Source organism: Tachypleus tridentatus, chromosome 8 (genome assembly GCF_004210375.1).
Source record: "Tachypleus tridentatus isolate NWPU-2018 chromosome 8, ASM421037v1, whole genome shotgun sequence".
Classification (NCBI taxonomy): Eukaryota; Metazoa; Arthropoda; class Merostomata; order Xiphosura; family Limulidae; genus Tachypleus; species Tachypleus tridentatus.
The window spans coordinates 95459805-95485750 of NC_134832.1; the positions used below are offsets into that span (position 1 = coordinate 95459805).

General features: G+C 32.6%; 1 protein-coding gene across 8 annotated transcripts in view; it reads right to left on the reverse strand.

Moving 5' to 3' along the window:
• The window catches only part of LOC143222987 (ral GTPase-activating protein subunit beta), a 152004-nt gene that overhangs the window by 73359 nt on the left and 52699 nt on the right, over positions 1–25946 (reverse strand). For all 8 annotated transcript variants that reach the window (XM_076450310.1, XM_076450312.1, XM_076450305.1 and 5 more), the window contains 5 exons: positions 25604–25851; positions 19450–19592; positions 16849–16943; positions 9200–9325; positions 199–306 (listed from right to left, as the gene is read on the reverse strand). In XM_076450310.1, the coding sequence (XP_076306425.1) occupies positions 199–306; positions 9200–9325; positions 16849–16943; positions 19450–19592; positions 25604–25851 (720 nt within the window). The remainder of the gene's footprint in view (positions 1–198; positions 307–9199; positions 9326–16848; positions 16944–19449; positions 19593–25603; positions 25852–25946) is intronic.

The window sequence follows — 25946 nt, forward strand, 5'->3', positions numbered from 1 at the left end:
CTGTAATGATGATTAATCTACTTGACTGAAAACAAAAACACACAAATAAATATTCACAGAAATTCAAAATTAACCAAATGGAAATTATTTTAAATCTTTATTAATGGTAAATGAAAAAGATTCCTTACTTATATTTTTCTAGTTAGACAAACTTAGGATTATTAAATATAATACTACATATGATGACAAAGTATATACCTGAGGACAGAAGGCTAGACACTGACTCACTCCTGGAATCATTCTGTCCAATACTCTGCTCCACTTCCTCACTAGCAGTAGAATCTTGAACACAGAACAATAAGCCTCCTACAAAACATAAATATAAAAGTATGTTAATTTTTTGGTAAAACTTAACTTCATACAAATAAAAAACAATTGTTTTAATTTGACCAAACACATTGAAATACAAATATATCATATAAAATAAAACATTTTCACACACCACCAATGTGTGTTCAGGATTTTCTCAGTAAATGGCTGCAGCAGCAAATTCATTTCTAGTCCTAGCAGAAAGCACGTTTTTTTCTCTGTAATTGTTTTCTTATTATTGTCTACAGAAGAAATATATCTTTCTTTCCTATCACCATACTACAGGATGATGTAGTAGCTGATCTAAGGCTCTAATTATTAAAATTAATGAAGCCATCAATGTCTTTAAAATTATATCTAAAATTGATTTTCATAAAACAACAAAGATATTAACAACACTAGGAGAATTGTTACCAGCTATAGAGATATCAACTACATGCTGTAAATTTTGTTTAAAAAACAGTAAGTTGTTATAAGTGCAGAAAATAACAGGCTTTTTGTTATTTTATTATAAAATGTTTTCGAAGTAGGTATTTCAGCAGATACACAAACATAAATTGACCACAATACTTGAAATTCTAACAGTGTCTCTGAAATGAATTTAAATAACTTAGTATTTACAAAATAAAAATAGAAATAAAAAAATAATGTTCTACAGGGAGTGAATGAATGCATTTTTTGAGAGCTCTTCCAAATAGCTTTGTACCCAAAACACTTTATGGCTTTTATTAATTATGAATGCAGTCCAAATATTTTACATACAGTGAAACCCCTCTAAAGCAGCCACCCTCATGACTGAGACAAACTGGCCTGATTAGAGGGATGGCCAGTTTTTCTACTTCATATAAGAAAGTGCATGTACATGTGAATAACTAAACAAAACTAAATACATATATTCATGTACATGTTTTCAAATATTTCATTTATTCAAGAAAAACACATATACATTCAACAGACATTCAACATTCAAAATACTTTTTGCCAAAAAAGTCATTATTATTTGGTTGCTTTGCATTGGTCTTGATTTTGACTGAAGTATTCTCAAGTTCTGTTTTTAAATTAGCAACAGTTTGCCACGTATCTAGCCTCTGATTTAAACAAAATGTCTTTAGACCTGCTGCCATTTTGATAGCTTCTTCGACTGTTTTGCAATTGAACTTGAAACATTTCTTGTTTGGTTTGGAGTTCTCCTCAAAAGCTGACATGTACTCAGCTTTGATGATATTGTTGACCTGCGTACGACCAACACCAAACTTCTCTGCTAACTTGTGGTTGCTGTGTGAACTGGCATCTTTCAGCTTGATGAGTTCCACCTTTTTAGAAAGTGACAACTCCTGATACAATTTTTTAAACATGCTGAATCCTACAAAAAATTAACTGTTGTGTCATAATTGAGAAGATCAATAGCCAGCCAAATTGCACTCTGAGCGATAAAATACACACAGGCAGCCACAGCTGTTTGGACTAAAAAATGCTCCATGTCAGTGAAGTGTTTCTGCAGCGTCAGTGAGCTGCTTGTTTTTCCCAAACGAAGTGTGAAAGCCGACTGGATTACGGCTGAAGTACTACAATGTCCGCTTTAGAAGGTGTGAAACGGCCATTTGGGACCAAATTAAGTGGTCACATGACAGAATAGAGGGGTGACTGCTTTGGAGAAACATTTAAACATGGGGGTAAATGGAGGAAAAAAAGGGACTATGATTGAATGACTGCTTCAAGGGGTGACCGAATCTGAGGGGTGGCCACTTAGAGGGGTTCCACTGTACTAAGAAGTAAAATATTTGGTTATTTGTACTGATGAAAACAGCTGCCAAAGTTGTCCCCTAACAGATATCACAGTGAACATAGCACAGTGTGGGAGACTAAGAGATTTGTAATTATTAGAACCATAAATGTGGTCTTCAGTGAGGATTGTCTTTTATTACAAACATGGATATTAGTTATATAACTCTTGAAGAAGCAATGTCCAACCAATACTTGAAAAACTGTAGGGACTTTTTTCATCAACACATGAGATTATTTTTGATCAAACTATAAAGCACATTAGCATGTGAGATTTCTCAGTATAAAAGATGAGCAAGACCACTGATTTTAAACTAATTTATTGCTTTTTTTCTATGAATAGTTAAACTATTTCCTTAAATTGTCATATTGTTATTTATCCATTTTTCTATCCTACTTCTATTTTAAAACAACTCTGAAACCCCAAGAAATATATATATATTTTAGACACAAAAAAAGGAGGGAGTGTTAATATTTTACAATAAATAGTTACTCTTTATGAATATTAAAACCCAATTTTAAAACAAAGTAAAAAACTAAAAGGAATTACTTACAAAGAAACATACAACTATACAAGAACTTAAGATGTATTTACAAATATCTTTAAATAGACACACAAGAAACTAGACAAACGTAAGAATAATATAAGAATTAAAGTAACATTTCAGCCTTCGCCATCTTAAACTTGCAAGATTGTTCACGTAGATTGTAATACTGATATTAAAGTACACTCATGTTAAATAAAAAGTGTACATAACATAATACATACATAAAATGATAACTTATATTTTGGTACATTTCCATAAATGCATTACTTCATAATGTTCAATGTCAAATTTGATAACAAGGAACAAGTTACAAATGTACAATGCTATGATGATTTTTTACTCATAGTAAAGTTTCTTTCATTACCTATTCAAGTCATCTTTATACTTTATTTTTTAAAAGTGGTTCTTTGTCATAAAATTTGATGTTAAATATGATAAGGTAATGCATTTGTAGAAATATAATTTATACATATATTACACTACATACACATATTTAACCTAGTATTTATACTTGTTCTAAACATTGATATTCCCTAAAAAAAGTAGGGAGGATGACAATTTTCCTAAATTCGCCTTTTGAAAGCCTAAAAATAGAAATTTAAACAGATGCACTCATCTTGAAACTAGAATTAAATCCTTCTTTTCATTAGTATTTCTCTAAGTGACAATATTTATAAGAGTAGTACAACTATTATCATAGAAAAAAGGTAGCCAACACGTGAGAAAGCCAGGATATTTTTTGTGTATATTTATACAAATGATAAGTTTAGGCATACATATTTCATTCATTTGTTGACTGGTCAATGTGTGGTCAGATTTCAAATGCACTCGACGAACCTCTTCTACCTTTAAATAACAACAGGAATAAAAGCTACAAAATGTTAACAAAGTTTTGCATTGTTCACTAATGGTTCTGTCATCTTACTTTAGTTTTTTCTTTCATATTTTTCTTTTCCAAGTAACCTCACTTGTACAACACTCCTGAATCTCTAGAGAAACATAAAAGTTTTGTGCATATATCTAAACCGCAGATTGTTTTAAGTTTCAAGTTGTTTTATGTTTATCAAGTATCTGCACAGACATCAGCATAAATAACGTTAATCTATTTCTATGTTTCAATGTGATAAAACAGTTTCATATTTTCTTACACAATGCAAATGCAACATAGCATTATATCAAACTACAAAATACTGTTGCACTGTTGTTACTTCCAATGACACATTTGTGGTTGTACCCTGCACCAATTAGAACTGTATATGTAATATTGTTATCTAAAAAAAATGCACTTATGAGAATTTAAAAGTAAACCTTGAATATAATAAAACCTACATTGGTGTATATTTAACACAAACAGATAATACATCTACATTTGCAATACAAAATTAAATAGTTGCCGGTATGCAGATATGACTGATACCTTATTTCTTTCTGTATGGAGCATATATTTTATTTGGATAATTTTTTACACAACTCACAATTCACTGTTAAAAGTATACATAACATTGACGAGTTTTTCATTAACTCTATTACCCTCAGTATCATTTATTACGCATAACAGAAAGTTTAAGTGTCTTACATTCAAAATTTTACCGAACTACTTTTTGTTTATGTTATACCAATTAGTATAACACAAAATCATAGTTAATTGGTTTTAAGTTCCTAATTCTATAACACAACATTAAAAACAAAATATCCTAAATTTCCCCTTGTCTTCACTATATTATCAATCACTCTGAAAAAGTATGAAATTAAATGTAAATTACTCACTATAGAACAGTCTTTGCTCATAAAACCATAATTTGTATATCCTTCAATTTTGTTTGGTTACAGAGCTATGTAACAGAAAATCAGTCCCTCTTACCACATTGTTTTTCATGTTTATTTTTTATTTATTTTATAAAAGTACCTAAAATAAAAAATAAGGACCTTTTTAGGTTAGCATAGATTAGATTTGGTAAAATAAATAATAATAATAAAAATGTTTCACAAAGGATGCATGCAAGCATCTCATAGTAGCTCATTAAATAAAAAAGGGTAATTTAGATTTATTGCAATTTTTATTTTTTTGGTGGTTACAAGGTCAGTCAAATTGACCAATTCTATTTTGAAATGGGGTAAAGAAAATATCAGATAAAATATAAAGTTTTATTTAAAAAAAACGTTTGAAATGTATTCAGAAGGTTTTAGGGATTATACAAAGGAAACCTGAGGTTACTGTGATGAAAAAAGTATTTTTAATCTAAAAATGAAGGTTACCTTGCATATGGACTATTCAAAACAAATACTTAATATATTCATGGACAAATCTTTATTTTACTAAAAATACTTCACTAAAAAAATGTAATTTTCTTGTATGTAAAAACTGACAGGGTTAACTGAAACAGTGTCATATTTTGTGAAGATACACACACTATATCAAAAGTTGAAAGTATTAAATCTATAAAGGCTTTAAATGAGTAAAAAAAGGTTACATGGTTGATCAAACTGACTGAGCCTGTGTTAAGATAGTTAATAAAGGGCTAATGTTAACTAAAAGCACTAAATAACTTCAGTTGGTCTATAACTAAGATAAAAAGAGTGAGAAAGGAAAAAAAATATTATTTAGATGAGTTAACATCTGATAAATACATTCATTCAATCATCAGGAAAGTTTGAAAACAAGTTATATCAAGAAATACAAGTACAAATGAAATAAAATCTCAATGATACTTAAAAATAGAAAGTTTAGAAAATATAACATGCTAACTTAAAATAACATATTATTATAGTTGTCACAAATTATGATACATGAAATGCATGTGATGGTTGTTTGTTATTGTGTTAAGAAGACAAGGTTTAGTTGCATGATGTCTGTATATTATTCAGATGAGGTTGGTCTTTTACAACTAAAGGGCATTCTCTAATGAGACATTCAGGTTTTATACATTTAGTAACAATGATATTAAAATTGTTAAGTTAGATAAGGAAACTGCAGTTCATAACATATAACTGAAGCACCGAGTGGCAGGGTTTTACTAGATAATGGCCAGTTCTACTTAGTTCACTAAATACTCACACACTGGTATTTATATGGGATTTTGTTTTGCAAAAGGAGCTTCACAGTTCATACACTTACATTAGTTGTAATTTAAGAGTATACAAAATGCAGAAAAAAATTTTTGTTATACTAATTAGAACACTTTTAGTTAGAAGTATGTCTATTGATTATTTTGATCAGAAACCTTTCTTTATAGATTCAAAAGTTTTATATATATATATATATATAAAATACAGATTTATCTGTTCACATAATTTCCAGATTTAAAAATATTTGACAACTGACATTCATTTGCTCATAAACTATAAATAAATACACATATAGTGATCATAAAGCCATATGCACTAGGAAAGCTAAACATCATTTAAAAACAAGAGCTGATGAGGAACTAGAGGTATTCAAGAGAACTTAGTCATTTTTTATCTTGCCTTACCATTAATTTCACAATAAAAATTGATGTTTTACTTGTATGTTCCTATTTACTTTATAGTTTACAAGTGTTTACTCTGCTGCTCAGTTATCCTTAGTGTTTCCTATGCTTTAACACTCTCAAATACCAACCAGATTTCACTTCATGAGTTTATTTTTATACACTTTATTTTCATTAAGTAACTTTCTTATGATGGAATAAGAATACTATAAATTATTTAATTTGGATAAGTAAAATGTTTTTCATCCAATCATAATCTTTTTTTTCATGAGTAAACTTTATTTCACCCTTTATCACACTATCAACAGCTTCAGGTACTTTTCTTACAGCAGAAGTATGTTTCATGAAGCTTATGAACTGTTTTTAATCATAACTTCTTCATTTCTAAGAATGTAACACTCAATTTTATGTACAGTAATATATTTAAACATTTTAATAATGTTACAGGAAAATGTTAATAAAATAGAATCATTAAGTTTTCAAAATTCCTAAAACATTTATTATGGCTCATTAGTGACAATACAATTACAACTGATGTTGTAAATCATAAAATTATTTTATTTAACATTTGTAGGTGACAAAATTAGATTTTGTTATGATTAAGGTCCAAATATACAGAAGTATAAGATTACACACAATATTGCATTATCCATAATATTACAATTTACTAAACACAGAAATATTCTACCCTTTATCTGTTTTAGTCTTTACTTTCAATATGGTTAGGTTATCGTCATTTAGTGCAAGATTATTAAGTTTCTCTCACATCAGATATACATACAAGATTTACAACTCTTGTATGTTCAATTAAGCTGACAATTGTAGGTTTTTGGTGATTTTTTTTTTGTAGGGAAAGGAAATATTTGTTTTTAAGTTAAAATCTGTATAGATGGAAAAAAATTAAATGAAAACAAAATTCATAATTACATATCGCAACTAGTCTCCTTGTGTAGTTCTCTCATTCATTTTCCAATACATTCTCTTACTACTGGAGCATACATTACTTTTTCCAAATTTCTTTATATAATACTAGCAAAAAATAATTTATAAAGATAAACTTTACTTCTGAAATCCAAAACATTAATTTTGAACAGAGAACTCCAAATATTCAATTAATTGTTGAACTTATTATCTGAACATATAAAACTAGTTATTATCAGTTACTTCTACATCCAGGTGTTTAACTTTTGGGTGTAGCAAAATCAGTAATTATGAAATTTATGAGCAAAAGTGTTTAAACATAAATGCACACTTCTCTAGCCAGCAAGTGTCCACACAAGTCAGCCTACGAGGGCTGTTCAAAAAATACTCGGACTGACGTCATAAAACAAAATGTACTTTATTTAGAAGTTACAGGTCTGGGACTCCTTCAAAGTACTCTCCTCCCCAACGCACACATTTATCCCAACGGTGTTTCCACTTGTTGAAACAGTCCTGGTACGCTTCTTTTGTAATGTCCTCCAGCTCCTTCGTCGCATTTGCCTTAATCTCGGGAATCGTCTCAAATCTTCTTCCTTTCAAGGGTCTTTTGAGTTTGGGGAACAAGACAAAATCATAAGGAGCAAGGTCAGGTGAGTAGGGAGGGGGAAGAACAGTGATCAAGTGTTTGGCCAAAAACTCACGAGTTCTGAGGGCTGAATTTGCAGCAACACAGTGCATCTTCAATTTTTCGGTCAAAATCTCGTAATAAGATCCAACTGATATCCCACACTCTTCAGCAAGCTCCCTGACAGTCAGACGTCGATTTGCCTGCACCAGGGTGTTGATTTTGTCGGCGTGTGGGTCGTCAGTTGACGTGGAAGGACGTCCAGGGCGCTCATCATCTTCAATGGACTGTCGACCATCCTTAAAACGTTCATGTTACTTGAAACATGCCGTACGCTTCATAGCAACATCACCGTAAGCTGTGTTAAGCATAGCAAAAGTTTCAGTCGCAGATTTTCCAAGTTTAACACAAAATTTCACAGCACGTCGTTGCTCCTTCAGGTCATTCATTCTGAAATCCGCCAAACGAAAAAAATCGCACTTCACTTAAAACCACGTAGCTAATACACAAATGAAGATATCTGCAATCGGGAAATGGCGTCGTAATCAGCTGATCTGTGTGAACCTAGCGACACCAAGCGGATTCCCCTGGAACCAACTGGAGCCGCGCAATTCAAACAGTCCACATATTTTTTGAACAGCCCTCGTACTATTATGTTCTGAACTAAGTTTCGTTCAGAAACTTTTTTGTTTTCAAAATTCAAAAAATTCAAAAAAACCACACAATTTAAAACAAACATTTTTGTTTACAAAATGTTGTAAACAACTCAAAATTGTTTGAGTTGGGCAGTGTTTGTTATTCTTACCATACAGTTGTAAAATCAAAAAGTAAGTAGTAATTTTAGTAATTTACTAGATACCTTAGTCTTTATTGTGTTACTTACACTTAGGAAGTAGGTTTCTGCAGTCGCTTTTGGAGTGGAATGCCATATTTCAGAAAATACGCTTTACTTATGAACTCCAATGATTCTGCTCCAGTAAACACTTATTTGTGTAACATTTCTTCATGAGAAGCAACTACATGTTGTGGTGAGTTAGTTGTTTCTTTTATATGCACACACAAACATGCGTAGATGGTGGTAAATATATACATGCACATGCATGCTTTCTTCCTATCCAAATAAAGAACCTTCTTTTTAAGTGTCACTTCACACCATTTTATGATGTTTTTAATTTTTATCATTAATATTTGGAGAAAAATAAAGTTTAAGGCTCAAGCATTTTTTTCCCTGTTTCTGGCAAACTCCAATGGGCTATACACATTTCAAACACTACCTCCATAAAAAGTTTAACACATCTTGTACACAGCAATATTCTATTAAAAAAAACAAGAAAAACTATGAACTAACTGAAATCAAGAATATCAAGTGTATTTGTTATTGTTAAAAAAATGTTTTCAAGCACTTCACCAGTTAAGTTACATATTCAACTAATAAAGAATGCATGAAAGTTTGAGATCCAATAAACCTGACATACACACAATTTAAAATTAACATAAAATAGTATTAATACAGTTTCTCTCATAATAAATAGTATCAGATATCTCACCAAGAAGCATCTGAGTGTTAGCAGAATCAGTCTCATGCTGTAAAGCATTGGTCAACAGATTCACCAGCCTTGGACGCAATGATTGAAATGTTGTAACAGGCTTATCGCAACTTGCACTTGAAATATCTGTAAAAATTCCAAATAATCAAAATTACATTTCTTACAAAAAAATAAAACAGCAATAGAATGATCAATACTATAACTGTATCAATGTAATGTGAAACGAAATAAAAAAGTAAATGCTCAAAGCTTCACTTCCTGTACACTTTGTATGTAGATTATATCAAGCAACCAAATCCAAAAGTATGCAAGTTCTTCAGTCAGAACCAAAACATAATAAAATCTAGTATGTGTGATACAAGTGAAAATCCTGAGCACAGAATATCAGCATTCAAGTTTTTATTAAACATTAAAAACAAAAGAATGTTGTTGTTGTTTGAGTACATTCATATTATGTATAAAAAAAACAAATTTTCAATTTAGGCTGAAGAAGATAATTTGGGAGAAAAAACAAAACAAAAAGTATTAGTTCTGCTGCATTACCTATATAACAATATTGATGAAGCATGGATGAGCACAGTTAAAGAAACCTAATAAACTAAATTCTTTGTAAAGTATGTTAATTCAAAACTGATCATATTCAAATTTTAAATATCCCTTAAAGGATGAAGTAATTTAAAAAAACAAAACAACTCTGGCAAGCTTACTTAGATAGGCTAGAGAAAGGAAGATTGATTAGAATAATTCCACTGAATATGTGGTAAAATAAGGAAACAGTTTGTAATGAAAAAAAATAAATTACACATATAGGCTAGATACTAGAAGAAAAATAAAATATAAACATATACAGTGAATATAAGCAAACATTGAATATAAATAGTGCTGAGAAATGTATGTACTTCTACACATGTCACCAAAACATTACAATTTGTATCAAAATGACACTAGAAAAACAAAAATCTTGATATGTATTATTAAAATAAACAAAAACTGTGTTCAGTTGAGATAAACTGGATAATATTCTACTTGCCACTACTAATTGCAACTTCCTTATAACAAGTCATAATTAACAGAGATGGAATGTATATACCTGGTTTGATAGAATAAAAAAAACGAGAGTTACATGTGCTAGTCATCTATAGTTTAGCAGTGAAAGACTAGAGGGAAAGAAGATAATCATCACCACCCACTGCCAACTTTAGGGCTATTCTTTTACCAATAAACAGTGTGGTTATCTGTCACATTATAATGCCGTCATGGCTGGAAGAGTGAGCATACTTGGTGTGATGGGAATTCAAGCCTATGACCCACAGATTAATGAGTCAAGCTAATGAGAGGAAGGGCATGTTGTGATGGCTGGAGATTAGTACCAATTACTGCTAAGTATTTGGAGAACAAAATACCATTCACTATGGCTGTCTTTAATGGTAATGGAAAAAAATGGCCTATAGCAAATGCAAATCTGGTGAGAATATACTTAGGACCTCCAGGAAAGAATTTCAGCCTCTGTAGTGAAAACTAATGATGAGCTAACTAGTTCTATCCACTACATGCTCATGCATTAAATTATGTAAAAGCTAAGTTTAAGATACAGTCAGTCAGTCAGCCTGGAGTCAGTTCAGCAAAGCAGCCAATTCAGTCCTGACAGAAAACATGGAACAACCATCAGCTTCTCAGTAAGATGACATAATGTTTAAAAGTTTAATGTTCTAAAACTTTAAAATTGTTTCCAAATTTTTGAAGAGCATAATCCACTCAAAATATTGAACTTAAAGGTTATGAAGAGTTTTCTTATGAACAAATAATTGTAAACAGAAAACATTTACAAACTGTAAAATTTTATTTTATCATCACAAGTCTTTGTTTTTCTTATTTTCACACAAGTTATCTGTGCACAATTTCCATTGACTACATATTCCTGGTACTTCAATAATTACTCTTTGTAACTTCACAACTGTCTCACAATAATAGCTTGTTACAACTGTAAAACAGTATCTCTTTATATTTTTCTCTAAGATTTCTCATAGATGTCATTCATCAGTTAGCTTATGTTTTTCAACTAGTCCAACAAATTTTACACTAGATATACTGATGAATATAGGAACAGACCATTTCATAATTTTGGAACATTTTCTAATAAGACTGAATGTCATGGCTATTAGACACTGTATGCTGACCCAGGGTATTTTGACATTGATATTTTTTCTTAATATCTCCTACTCATGCAGAAGTAAGAAAAATATTCAACACAAAGACTTCCAACATGGAAGAAATAGAGGTAGACATTCCTATAGATACTAGAAAGGCAAAAACCATGCTTGAGCTGATCAATAAGATGCAACCAAGAGAAATTAACAGAGAATAGAACGAATCATAGTCAGATTCTGGGACAATAGCTGAATTGGAGGGATACATACAGATATAAACCTGTCCACTACTGACTTAAAGAATGAATCTACTACAAATGTTTGACAATGATGTGTTGGAGAAACAAAAACAAATGCAGTTGAGAATTCCAATAAGTTGTAGAGGCATCAATCATTGGAGATCCAAAATGAGAGCAAGTCCACTGAAAAACCTCATAATGTAGCATCTGTTCTCTTAGAAGAATTTATTTGGATTGAGACAAGTGATCTGCAATTAAATTCATCACTCCTGTAACATGATATGCCAAAAGACTGTTATGATGAGAATGAGCCCAGTAAAGAAGATCCAAGGTAGGAAAATGAAGGTCCTGATAATGTGTGCCTCCTTGACGAGAAATCTAATATACAGCTGTGAAATTGTCTCGTGACAATTTTTCCCTTCAAACAAGGCAGACCTTGAAATGTTACCTGATATACTGCAAGAAGTTTGAGAATACTGAGATGGAAGGTAGACTCATCTTCTGTTCAAGTACCCTGGAACTCCTGGCCTTAAAGATAGGCTCCCCATCCCTGAAGAAATGCATCTGTGAACAGATGGAACTTGGGATGAGGTGGTAGAATGGGTACCCCAATAGTGGTGTTGCTCCATGTTCCAATCCAACCACCATCAGCAATTTACAATGTTGTTCCTGAGTATTGAGACGGGATGATTCAAAGGATTGGGATGCATGATCCATTGGTAGTTCAGTGACCACTGAATATACCTTATATGTGCTTATTCCCAAGAAATGAGAGGCTTGAGGAATGCCCACATCCTCAAAAGAGAGAGAACCACCTGTGCAGTAGGAGAAGGACACAGAAATAATAGTCTGACAGCACTTTTCAATGCTTGAAACCTGACAGGAATTAGTTGGGTGCAACATAAGTGAGTAATGAAAAACACACCTAAATGGATGAGATATTGCACTGGTGACAAAATAGATTTCTTCAATCTGATAAGTAAGCCTGCTTTTATGGCTTCTGAAAGAAAAATTTGAGTGTTGCTCTGCTAATTAACAGAATAGAATCAGAAAGAGCAAGTTGTCCATAAAATGATATGTGCACAGGCACAAGGAATGCAGGTGATGACTGAGGTAAAAGTCTGCAAAGTTACCATATCGTCCTTCAATTTGTAAGGGGAACAATGATAAGCTTCAAACAAATATTGAGTTGAAGAAAGATACATCAGAACAGTCATGAAAGTAAGGTAAATTCAAGAAAAATGTGATCTGATTAAGTGATCACAGGTTCCAATCTAGATCTGCACTGGCCCAAATGAGGGTCCATCTGTTCAGAATATACACAGACATGCACCTGGCAGTGACAAATCAAAGTATGCTGACTCAATAAATGTAGGAGACAAAGCATAGCTATCTTAATGCATATGTAAGCAGCAATACTCCCAACATAAACAGCAATATCAGGAGGAGAAGGAAAAATCAAATGGTCACTTGCCATCCCTTTTGCTGACAAAGGAGTAGAACCAAATATAACAGGAGAGATCCCAAAAAATGCACAAACTCTATTAATCAACCAAAGAAAAGAAGCCAGTGTTAGCTGTTCAAAATGATCCTCTGTTGAGATTGACCTAGTAAAAAAGGAGCCAGAAAAAGCAAGCCTAAATTTTTGCCAGATGTCCCTGGGTCATTTACAAAAGCTGCCTCAGAACCCCTATGGATAGACAACTTCGGTCCACATATATATGTCTCCATTTCACTAAAAATCATATCACAGACATTCTCAATTGAAAGTGACCCCTCCTCTTGTTGTTGATAAACACCTGATAGCAGAGGTGGAAGAAAATAAATCTAGTTGACCTTTGTAGTAGAAACTTTGATTCGGAGATTAATAACCTGTTGATAAAACAATTTTCCAATCAAATGATTTACATTATAAACAAAAACATTACTGGTAGAAATGCTGACAATGTTCGATTCAAAATATAAACAGTAAATAAGTACAACATTCCTGTTGATAGAAACTCCTTCCAAGCACTTTGTCAAGACAAAATAATTATCGGGGTAAGGTGCTTATATACAGAGCCTAAATAGTGGGTGCTTTGAAGTTGGCCAAGAAAGTTGCAATTTAGAATTTGCATAAGGTACAAAAGACTGGAACAAGCATTCTTAGTGCTTAGATGAGCAAAGAGTGGAAAGCCTTGAGACTGAGAAATAGCCATAGTGTCAGCAGATGGTATGTTTTGGAATTATAACTTCTGATATGGTACTTTTCTCCACTTACAAGATTAGCTAGACTCCCATATTGATTAGGTGGAGATACTGGAGTGAGGAAAGAAGAGATGCACCTCCCAAAATCATCCAAAGGATACCCCTGTATGTGAGAGTCAAATTTAAAGAGTTGAGAGGGGAACTGCCTCATTTCTGATCTAGGTATACTCCTTCACCAAGATGTGCATTGTTGAAAAAGCAGGGTGGAAAATTAGAGGAGCTTATTCTCAATTATATAACAAGAAAGTGGGTCATTGAGAATGCATCCCATGGTGTAAGAATGACTAGGGTGCAGTGGGCCATACTCAGCAAGTCAACTACATCCAAAAATTCCTCATGGGATATTGAAATCCTTGTAAGGGTCTGATAAGGATTTTACTGTCTTCACCTCATACGTAAGAACTGGGGAATGGGGAACTACTCTGATTCCTGGGTATTACACAGGATTAGCTCTGAGCTATTGATCCAGGAATTTGAAATCCAGTATTGAAAGACAGTTTATTGCATACAATAAACTCCCACAATCATTCAACAGGTTGGGAAACATTCAAAATGCAATATCACTCGTGTAATAAGAGAACAAGGGAGAGCCAAGGACAGAACTAAATTAGTTCCACGTATTTCTATTGTGGCCCATAACAGAGAAGGTAGAATCAAGGGAGGAAAATAGACAACATGAAACCTGTGGGAGGACTTATGTTGACTGGTTTACTAGAAATCCAAAACCAGCCTGCAGGGTGCTGACACCCATATGAGGGTAGAAAGAGCTCCTAATCAAAGGAATGAATTTCATTTGTAGGTCTCACTCCTTGTATTTTTTTTATTGCAAACTGAAAGATATTACATGATCTCCATTGGCAGAAAACTATCACTCAACTCTTGAACTGAAGGATTACAGGAATCTACTGTGAAACACATCCAACAAGGTATCTGTATGGGCAACCACTAGAGCAGTTTGGAAATGGTAAGTGATAAGAACTTCCATATTCCAGTGGAAGAAAGGAAGGTGAGAATAAGTTGAAGAGCGTAGAGTAATATCAACATCTGAGCCAGCACAATGTGTGATCATGAAATCCTCTTTTGAAAAGCAGATCATACCAGATTACTACATCAAAGTATGGCAGAGGTAAGAAGCAATTTCTTTCTGCTTCACCCGTGAAGTCCATGGGTTGTACGGGCTAATATATGAAGTAAATATCACTAAATTATTTGCCTATAAGAGATCCTGTGAAACACCCCATCTGAAAGGTGAAAAAGAAAGCACTATAAACACTAGTAAACATGGCATACAGTGTGGATTTAGAGTTCAAGAATGCACAGTCAGGCAACACTTGTCACAGAGCAGGATCCAAGCCAATTTGGGCCCCTGAAAGAAAATAAATTATTAAAAAAGACTTACCTAGCGTCAGAGTCACACTGAAGATTGGAGTACAGCTACAAGTGGAAAGCACAAACCTAAGGAAACAAAAGACCTTCCACTTTTTCTGATACACTTCCAGGGAGGAAGGACGAGTGGACTGGGGCAAATACAAAGTTCCATGATGGTAGAAACCAGATTTCCTTGCCAAGGACCAGACAAAAGCCAGATGTTAAGATGAAGGGTGTGAAGTGCAAGGCATAGAATTGGTGAGTGGGACTGATGAAAGTGGTCAGGTAATTAGGAAACTAGAATTGGAGGGAATAACTGTAGGTGGAGTAAATGCATAAACACATAGCAATTTTTTGTGCCCAATACTGGTTGAAAACATCGATATCCAAAGCTTGAAGATAAGAAAGAGGGGTAACTGGTGATTGAAGGCACTGATGTAAGGAAAACCCCACTAATCGCAAAGCAACCAGAAAATGCGAGGATGAAGAGACCACTCCATTGGGTAAACCTTGATGGGGTAGTAAAGACAAACTGCCATACGATTGGAAGCACCCGACACCTGACACACAGTTATATGAATGTGTTGGAACTGTTGGAATGGATCATTATCAGACAATGTCTGGCACTGAGAAGAAAGTGATCTATAGTCCAACAACAGCTAGGAGTTCAAAAATGTTGATATGTAAAGACTGGTTAACTGGAGAGCAACAGCCCAAAGCCTCTTGATGATTGAATGAAACACCCTCCACACACACACACACACATATATATATATATATATATGTAATAAATGCAAGTTAACTGTAAAAACCCACACATAAAATGATTACATCTTAATATCTAATTTCACTTGAATATAACATTTATTCAGAAAAGCCTGTTTACAGTGCAGAGTGTATCAAAACTGTCACAAAAGGTTTTCAATATACTCAATAAGCATGTCATGCCTACCACAAAAGAAGCTATTGTAAGAAAAATCTGTCCTGGACAATGCTATTGATTTTGGCCATATCGTACATATTGGCATTTTATTCACAACACATATAAATGTTTCTCATAATCATGAATGCTTGAACAGTCACCACAGTTCACAATCCATGAGATTTAAGAAAAAAAATAATAAAAACTAGCAAGATAACATGAGGAAAAAAATAACCACATTTCTGAAGGAAAAAAAAAGTTTAAACTTATCAATATATATTTTAATAAAATAAAATGATGCTTCTGCCACTTCTTTTTTTATTAATAATGAAGCCATAGTTTATGGTAATCATTACTATAAATCAATAAGTTATACTTTCAGATGTACTTTCACAGGGTCTCCAAAAGTGCTTTGTTTCAAGAGTAAATAAAACCAGAATTCAGAATAAGAAATATTTTTATTTCTTGCTTCTGAAGTTCATGTGTCCTACAATTTTATAGCCTACAATATGCATAATTCTTTTCACGATTCATGGAATGTGCACATATTACTAACTTCATGACAGTACAAACTGCAACAAGAAGTATCCCTTATGCGATATAATTTTAGTGTCTACTGACTGACTGACAGACAAAATGTTATTGTACAGTGGTGCAATTGGTTAAAACATGTGACCCCTTTGACCTTCTTTCAAGGAAATTAAAAAAAAAAATAGTAGTATGTACCTTTGATTGAAAGATTACCAAAATGTAGAGGAAGCGCCAACATGGACAGCAACAGATGAATAGATGCTCTTCGAAGTTCAACCATGGGAATGGGTCTGGTAAGAAAATAAAATCACTCTTGTTGCAAACATATATAAAAAAAAACAATGTAGTTAAGCTGAGAAACAGCTTGCAACAATTTGTGAATAAAGTGAACCTTATATACTGTATTACAGAACACTTTTTCTTCACTGTGTTTGATGCATTTTTATTAACAAGGTACGTTGCAATTATTGAATACAAACAAAAAAACAACAACATGAAAAACAAAAGAGCCTATCTATATTATCCTGGATAGAATGTTTTAAATATATGTTGTAAGAACTGACATTAGCATATTTTTATCAACAGAAATTAATTATTACTTTCTAATCCTGCATACATTATAAGCATTAAACTGGTAGGTAACGCATTCATAGATACAGACACACAGTAAAGAACTAATAAGCCATAAAGTATATTCTAGTAAAACATAAGAATAATAGATGTAAGGCTTATAACTAAAGCAAGATTCTAATCAAACAGGAAAACGTAGATGCATGCTCATTATATGAAAACAGAAACATTATATTAAAACAGAAGACTTGATTATGGAAGTTCAACACTTAAAGTTACATTTTTGGGAAAAACAAATTAGTAGAGGCTGGCTTGTAATAAAAACCAATTTTCTTGAAAAACAAGAGAATCAAAGATACAAATTCCTTGTACTGGCACTTCCCAAGTTAATAGATAAGCATGAGAGTTCTCCAATATAAAAATACTTCTTTTCTCATAGGTTTTTGGCTCAAAACTTACCCCTCTTATCACAAAAATCCTGGTTTATTCTTTGCTAACAAAGAGTCTTTCTTGAATAAAATGCTCACATTTAAAAAGAAGACATCACACAGTATCATTCCAGCTCTATCTTCTCTAAGCCACCACTATTAACACATATCTTATAAATTTAACTGCCCAAATAGTAATGTGTTTGAGGATTCCCTTGAACAGACATCGACTGCATGTAGAAGTTTACTTACATTGGTAAACTATTCTTTCACTAAAGCAATACATGATTTCATTATTGCCACTTGCATCATGTATGAGAGAGCTAACTATCCATAGAAAAGATACTATCCTTGATAATCAACTTCTAAACAGGAAGTATTTATACATAGAAGTTAAGTGCACTATATCAATGAATTTTGGGCTTCATTATGTCATTATATTCATGCCACTGCAAAAATTCATGTTTTATCTGGTAGCCATGCATCTCGACAACAGCCCCACAGCAAAGTTTACATTGCAAAGATTTTATTGTAAAACTGTTGGGATAAAAGCACACCACTCCTCAGTGTTGTATTCCATAATCGTTTGAAACTATGAAACCTTATAAGTGTAGTGAGTGTTGGGATCATCTAGTCCAGAATCATGTGCATAAAAGTTATTATGAAAGTAAAAATCATTTCTTAATGAAGACATTTTCTATCATATCACAAAAACAAAACAAACCTCTTTAATCAGTGTAGACTCTAAATTAATAAACCAACAAATATTTTTCCAGTTTTGTCATCAAAACATTTCATTTTATAGTGTCAGTACACAGACTAATAACAATATTAGGTCATTCTTCTCTTGCTAAGCAATATGACATGAACATCATTGTTGGAACTTAATGTTATTAAAATGCACTGGTGTTCTATATGTTAGAAATTGTTAATCTAGCTGATTTTTACCAATAATTATTCTTTGGATACGACACAAATTAATTTCATGAATGATTTTAATTGGTTCACAAAGGAATTTACTGATGTTTGACTGCCTCGACTGCACCATTCTGCCTCGTTGTTGGTCAAGTTTGATTTTTCAAAATTTTATTATTTCAATTAGCTTTGAAATGCAAAGATAGAATATACTATGGAGTAGGGATGGCAGTACATGGCCTGTCACTTGTGACAGGCTAAACACTAGTCTATGGATAAAGTCTGATATTTACAAAATACAAAATGTAAATGCAATTGTAAGTGAATGAAATAGCATATGTTTGTTTATACATCAAAATTTTAAGAAATATTTAATATAAACATGTAGCTTGTAAGTCTTATGAGTTTTGAAAAAAAACTAAAGATAACATAAACATGTTTTGTGGTAACATTTAAATAGAAAATCTGTGATGGCATATAAACCACACAACTGGATTTTGTGCAGTTTGTAAGTAAAGTTAGATTTCTCATTATTCATCACACACACACACACACACATATGTTTGTATTTATAATAAATCAATATATTTTTATTATGGATTTATTTTGCACTGTTAGCTTATGATATGGATTTAAGGATGATCTACATCTATTTAATTGAATGAACATTATATTTTATAGGACTATAGTGGAAAAACATTCATAACAATAAGAACATCCAATAATAAATCAATGCATTTTAATCATTCTCTTAAAAAGACCATCATATTAAATTAGTTACATTATTTACTGTGTTAAATTTTAGTTTTCATCAATGTAGATAGCATGCTTTGATGATAAGTTACTGAAAAGTAAATTAAAACTGACGTCTTAGAAATCTTACTTAATTTTCACTAGTCCTTCTGGAAGCACAAGCTCTAGGGCCTGAAGAAAATGAGGTACTAACACCATAACACCATCCAAATCCTGTCTTAAAAGATCACAGGAATTCAGGAGAATGCTAGACATTACTTGACCTCGGGAAATCTAAATACATAAAGATGTTTGGATAAAAACAAATTCCAGGGAATGATATTTCTACAGAAATCAAAGTTTCAATTAACTTGACTGTGTTGACAATATTGTGTTTAGGGTAGTAAAAAATTAATAACCATTACCAAACATTTGTCATAACATGTAGAGATTGCTGCCTAATTTAAACTATGTTGTCACTGCAATTTACTTGTACCAGTTATTCACTATACACACAAGCGTATTTATACAGATGATGTAACTTATTCTATTAGCGGTATGTGACTAATTACATTCAATAAGAAATCAACAAAAAACATGAAGTTCATATTATATATACTTCCACATACACAAACTTAACACTGTAAAAAATGTTTTGCACACATACTTTTACAAACTAACACAAACATGTCCTTTTACTCTATATGTTTACCATTTAAACCTAAGATTAATCATTGTTTAGATCATGGATTCCTGTGAACCTTAACAATAAAACACTCCCAAATATACATGTAACTTAAACTTAGGAATCCACACATAAATTTACACATACAGGTAGATGCTGTCAAAGTTTTCATCAATGTAATAAACTTACAGCTATAATAAAACTCTATTTGCATGTGCACGTAAAAATATTAATAAACTCAAACATGAACAGTTATTAAAATGAGCAAAATTGCAGGCTCTAAGGTTATACTGTTTACAAATTAGTTAGAGAGAGATACAGATATTATCCAAAAATATATAACTGTGTTTTTGTAGAAACTGTATTTCTATCTTTAAATATTTTACATCACAATTGTGGGTGTGTGTATAAAGCTAGGGTTTACTTTGAACAGCCAATTTCCAAGTCACCTTTTCTGTGTGTGTGTTTATTTGTTTTGCCGAACTTATTATTGTACTGTCTTATATCACATTGTGACATTTATGTGAATTGTAGAAAAGTATAAGATAAGAATAATGGATCAAGAAACATCTGTTGCACATCCTGGTTAAGAAGATGTTCAGAGTAATTTCCATGGCCAAAAGATGCTGGACAGAAAAGTAAATCTAAAGCAAGTATATATGAATGTAACAATGCATTAAGTGTCACTTAGCAGTATCTTGCTATCAGTGTAAATTTCCAAGTTTGTTGCTACATTACAGATTCAAGTTTCATTATGTGCTAAATCAAGGGGTAAAATTATCCAAAAAAGTAGAAGTAATCAACTGGGTGAAGTAGACCTGTTTTGGAAAATAAAAAATATATATAAAAATAATATAAAAATGATGAAGCAGCTCAAACAAGTCCCAGTGCAAGTACTGCCTTAAAAAACAAGTTTCAACATTCATTACCATGAGTAATGGCAAATTTCACCCTTGGCAATATTACTGGTAAAATGTACACCATCCCACTATTCACTGTATTTTTGTCTTGCTGTGCAGTGTTATCCTGCTTCTTTAAAACTCAAGAACTCATTATTATGTAAGAGGTTAGGCTTGACAAGCAGATTCAAAGAAAGCTAGATCACAATGATTCTAGTAATAAACAATGAAAACTTATAAAAAGAAGATACTCTGATATACTACTAGTATCAACAACAATACAAGCACAAAGCCAGTAAGAAATTAATAATAATAAAATATATTAACTCAGCATAAGCATGAGAAAATAAAAAATGTATGGTATTTATATGTATATACCTATATGATTGTATGCAATTATATACTACATAATTCAAAAAATCTATTGGCAGATGAACAAGTACCCTTACTCCAGGGTGAAGAGTATTGCAATTGGGTTTGTGCACATGTCTCTCTCTTTCTGTGCACATATTTTCAAAACTAACATGCTGATATGAATGAATACTTTACACAAGATAGGAAGTCAGCATGGAAAAGTTCATCCCAAATTTGATCCAGGTCTAAATCCTGAAACTCCAAATAATAGAACAATGCCAAACTGTTCTTTACGTGATTCACACACATCCACAACATGTTTGCACTACATTATGTAGGATGCTTTTATTTTTATATGTTTTATTTGTCATAACACCATTGCTATATAAAATTCCACCTTTCACTTCAAACCTAGATTTGTGTGACAACCTTTGCTATTGTTACATTTCAATCTTTCCTAGAATAACTCTATTTGCATCGAATGAAAGTATTTATACCTATATCTCTTATTCTCGAGGATCAGTTTTGGTTCATAATATTTCAACTGTTATTTTCTACATCTTTGCCACTGACATTTCTGGCATATAATGTATACTAATAAAATATTTAAAGAATATGACTTTTAATTGTTGAAATAATTCTGCCACACAAGAGACCCATAGCTTGCTCTTCCATACAACTAAGAACTATTCACCTGTGACTACTTTTCTATTTATTTTCCACTTTCTTTATGATACTAAAAGAGGTCTCACAGACCTCTTTTGAGCACCATATTTTGACAACAGCTGCAGTGGACAAAGCGTTCACTAAACTACTCTTCCTGCCTACAGACAGCATGATCACCATACTGTCTTGTGTGTGATGTACCTTGCATCTATCTAGGAAAATTCTTGTGATGAGCAAGGGTTAATACCACATACCAACAAGAATCTTGGTTCTGAGCAGCCTTGAGAAGTGATACTGTTTCCTTGGGAATGCAATCTCTTTTAACAAAGACGAGTTGTAGTTTGACATCATAAAAACATTGTTAATTCCAGTAAGAGAGGAAAAGAATTGACTTCCCTCTTCCCTAAATGTCAATGTGGCTGGGAGTGTGAGATAATACTTAACAGTTAAGATGGTAGTCCAATTCACAGCCCAGGTATCTATTACTTCATCAATCAAAAGAGTGTTGCAACCCTTATTCTCCTAGCTACCTAGTAAAGAGAAGCAAGGCTTTTTTAATATACAAGTGAAATAGAAGTATATATGGTGGAAGCTACTCTATAAAAGCAACACATGTGCTCAAATCCATAACCAATCAGACATCTTGGAACCCAACATGTGAATCACAGTAGAAAGAGATGTGCAAATGTGGCAGATCACAGTAAGCTCAATCAGAGTGGCATCCACAGTGCAACATTAGCCTCAGGCAGTGAGACCTACCTAAGTTGGAGTACAAGAAAGAGAAACTTTGCCCCAGTAAACATTATCCTCAAGATTGCACAGAAGCCAGAGTGCAACATCACCCTCTGGGTACTGCCATACAAAAGTGGATCACCTCTAAAAATATATTGCAACCTCATCCTCCAGTTGGAACCACAAAGAAGTTGGGGCAACATCAACCTCTTAGGACCTACTGTTCAGAGGTGGAGATTATGAGCCAAATTGTGTGAGAAAGATGAAAACATCCAACACATGTGTGAGGATTTATGTTGATTGGTCTAACTCAAATCTAAAACCGCTCGCTGTAAACCAACATGCAGGTGATGGAAGGAAGAAGGATCCCAATCAAGTGGTAAAATGCAATATGATGGATCTAGTCCAAAGTAACATCATCCTGTGAATAGCACTGCACAAAGGCTGAAGTGCAATTACAACCTCTAGATCCCACTGTACAGAAGTGAATAGCATCTATAAAGTATAAGCAACCTTGCCCTCTGGATATAACAACACAGAAGTTGTGCACAACACTGACCTCCAGAATCCACCATACAAAGGCGAAGTGTATTTATTTGTAGATCTATCCTCTGGATAGAACTGCACAGAAGTTAGAGATCAACAACACACCCTCCAGATCCCACCATATGGAAATGGATCACATCTAGAAAATATAAACAACTGCATACTCTGGATAGAACTGCTCAGAAGCTAGGTGCAATATCCACCTCCAGGATACATCACAAGAAGATGGAGAGCATGACTGCAGAATTGAACACCATCTACACCAACAGAGCACCACTGCCATACTCCAGACTGACTGGAAGAGATAGAATTCAGAAAAACTCTTCTGTGGTTTACCACCCAAGGAGTTTGAAATTGGAAAGTGGCAAGGCCTCTCACATTCCACAAGAAGAGGAAAATGGGACAATGTGTGATGGAAAGTCTGGACAAATGCCAACACCAGAGACAGTGCAATGGTGACCATGAAAAATTCTATTTTTAAAAACAGGCTATTTTTTTTATTTTTTCAATCAAAGTGATGTCATAGAAGGGCAGTTATCTCCTTCTGCTAGACCCATGCAAGTCTATTGGTTAGTAGAGTCTGGAACCCACATATTGATGAAGCAAATATATCATGAGAAAAACTTACTATCGATCTCGTGGAAAACTCCATCTCTGCAGTGTGTATCATTGGCCATAGCTAACTATCTTGGAAATACAGTGCAAATTTCAGAGATTGGTAAAATACCTGAACAGACAATGTTCACCACTGAGTAGGATCCCAATTCTAAATGGAACATGCCACTGGAGGGAAAAAAATATATAGAAAAGATAACTTATCCAGTCACAACTATATCAAGGTTTGGAGGATAGCAACAGGTTTAAAATGTTACTCTTGACAAGGAAGAAACAACTACTCAATGAAATAGTATGAAATGAATGTATGAAATATGGTCCACATGCCTGACTGAAGTATTTCTTCCAACAGATGATGGAGGTGAGACACCAAGAAACATCTGGAATAGAATTTGGGAAGAAAGAGACAAGGAGAAATAGACTAATCAAATCAGTAGATGAATCCAGCTTGGAAGGGTAGAAAGAGAAAGGCTGCAATAGATTAATGGTGCCAGAAAATAAAAAGGTGAGCACATACTGGATGAAGAATTCTATCCAGATCAGACCAGGAATAAAAGGGTGAAATGGACAACAAGTTCATGGACAAATCTTTAGTAAAAATACTTCATTCAAAATCTGATTTTTTGTTTAAGGTGTACTAAAAGACTGGAAATTTTTGTGAAGATATAGATACTGTATTAAATGTTATAGTGTATAAACTATTATGAGTACAAAATGGTTACAATGTCAGCTGAATTGACTTACTTTGTACTGAGAGAGCTTAAAAATCTAATTTGCTCTGCATAAAAGACTTAAAATGTTTACTGAAATATTGCAAAATTTCATGAAAATGCATAAAATATATTAAAAGTTACAATATAGAAACTTTGAGGGTCACTTTGGGCTCATAGACTTGGTCAAACTGGCCTGAGCCCATAGACAAAGATAGAGAGTTAATTGTTCAGGTGTAAAACTTTTTAATGGGTCTTAGATTGTGATAAATATAAAACAAGAATTAATTGGTTAATAAGTAATATGTCAGCTACTCCCGATATTCTTAGGATTGACCATTAATGTCAAACTTATTTTACTGAATTAAATGTTTTAAAAGTTATGTAAAAAAAAGCCAGTCTTTATTTCAAATTTCTTTTAAATAATAATTTAATAATGTAAGTTATGGATACATATTGCAAATATAAATAAAGACCAATCTGCAATACAACATTTGGCAACAAATAAGTGGATACTGTTAATTCTTATTGTGATAGTTTACTATGATCAGATGTCCATATTAAATATAAACTCATTTTTTTTGTCTTAAATTTTTTTAATCAAATTTCTTTATATTTGATACTTTCCTTTAGTAGGTTAATGATGTTTTATGACAGGAACATCACATAAATATTTAAATTTAATCTTGTTACAAACTCATAAATACACAAAAAAATAACATGCAAGTACCTACTACTTGTGTGATAATTTTTCAAGATTAACTAATATCAACTAGATGTTCAGATAATATTTATAGATCTAAAAAACAAGAATACTAATGAGGAAAGAAATGTCTTCTTTATGTTGTGGTATGACTTCTAAAGTCAAAACACTATGCAGTACTAAGCATTTCAAATGTAATGACAGTCTGACAATAATGTTTACAAATTATACACAAACAAATTTTATGCAGTAGTTCTGATATTTTGCACATATAATGTGGGCACAGTTATTGTATTAATTTCCATACTTTCCTTTGAAATGTTTAAAACAAAAAATGAAAAAAATCTAAAAACATGGAAATGTCACATAGATACTAAACAAAATAATTTACTCACCTCACCTCCAGACAATCCAAACTGCAAAGACAAGTAGAATCGAGCTAAGTAAATAGGTAAGATTTCTTCACCTGTTCGTTTGGAACAAAATAATCTACATAAAGTTCCAACAGCTTCTGCTTGGCCAGCTTCAAAATTATCAACAGTCAGATTAGATGGTATTTCTACTGCATCAGGGACATTTTGTGGCATTGGCTGACGGCCATCCAACACAACTGAGCTTGGTCTCTTTGTTCCACCCTCTAGACCTAGAAATTAATTTATTTTTGTAAAAGTACAAAAACCTAATCAAATATTATATACAATGTAATTTTTCTTGTTATTCAAGTAAAAGAATCAGACA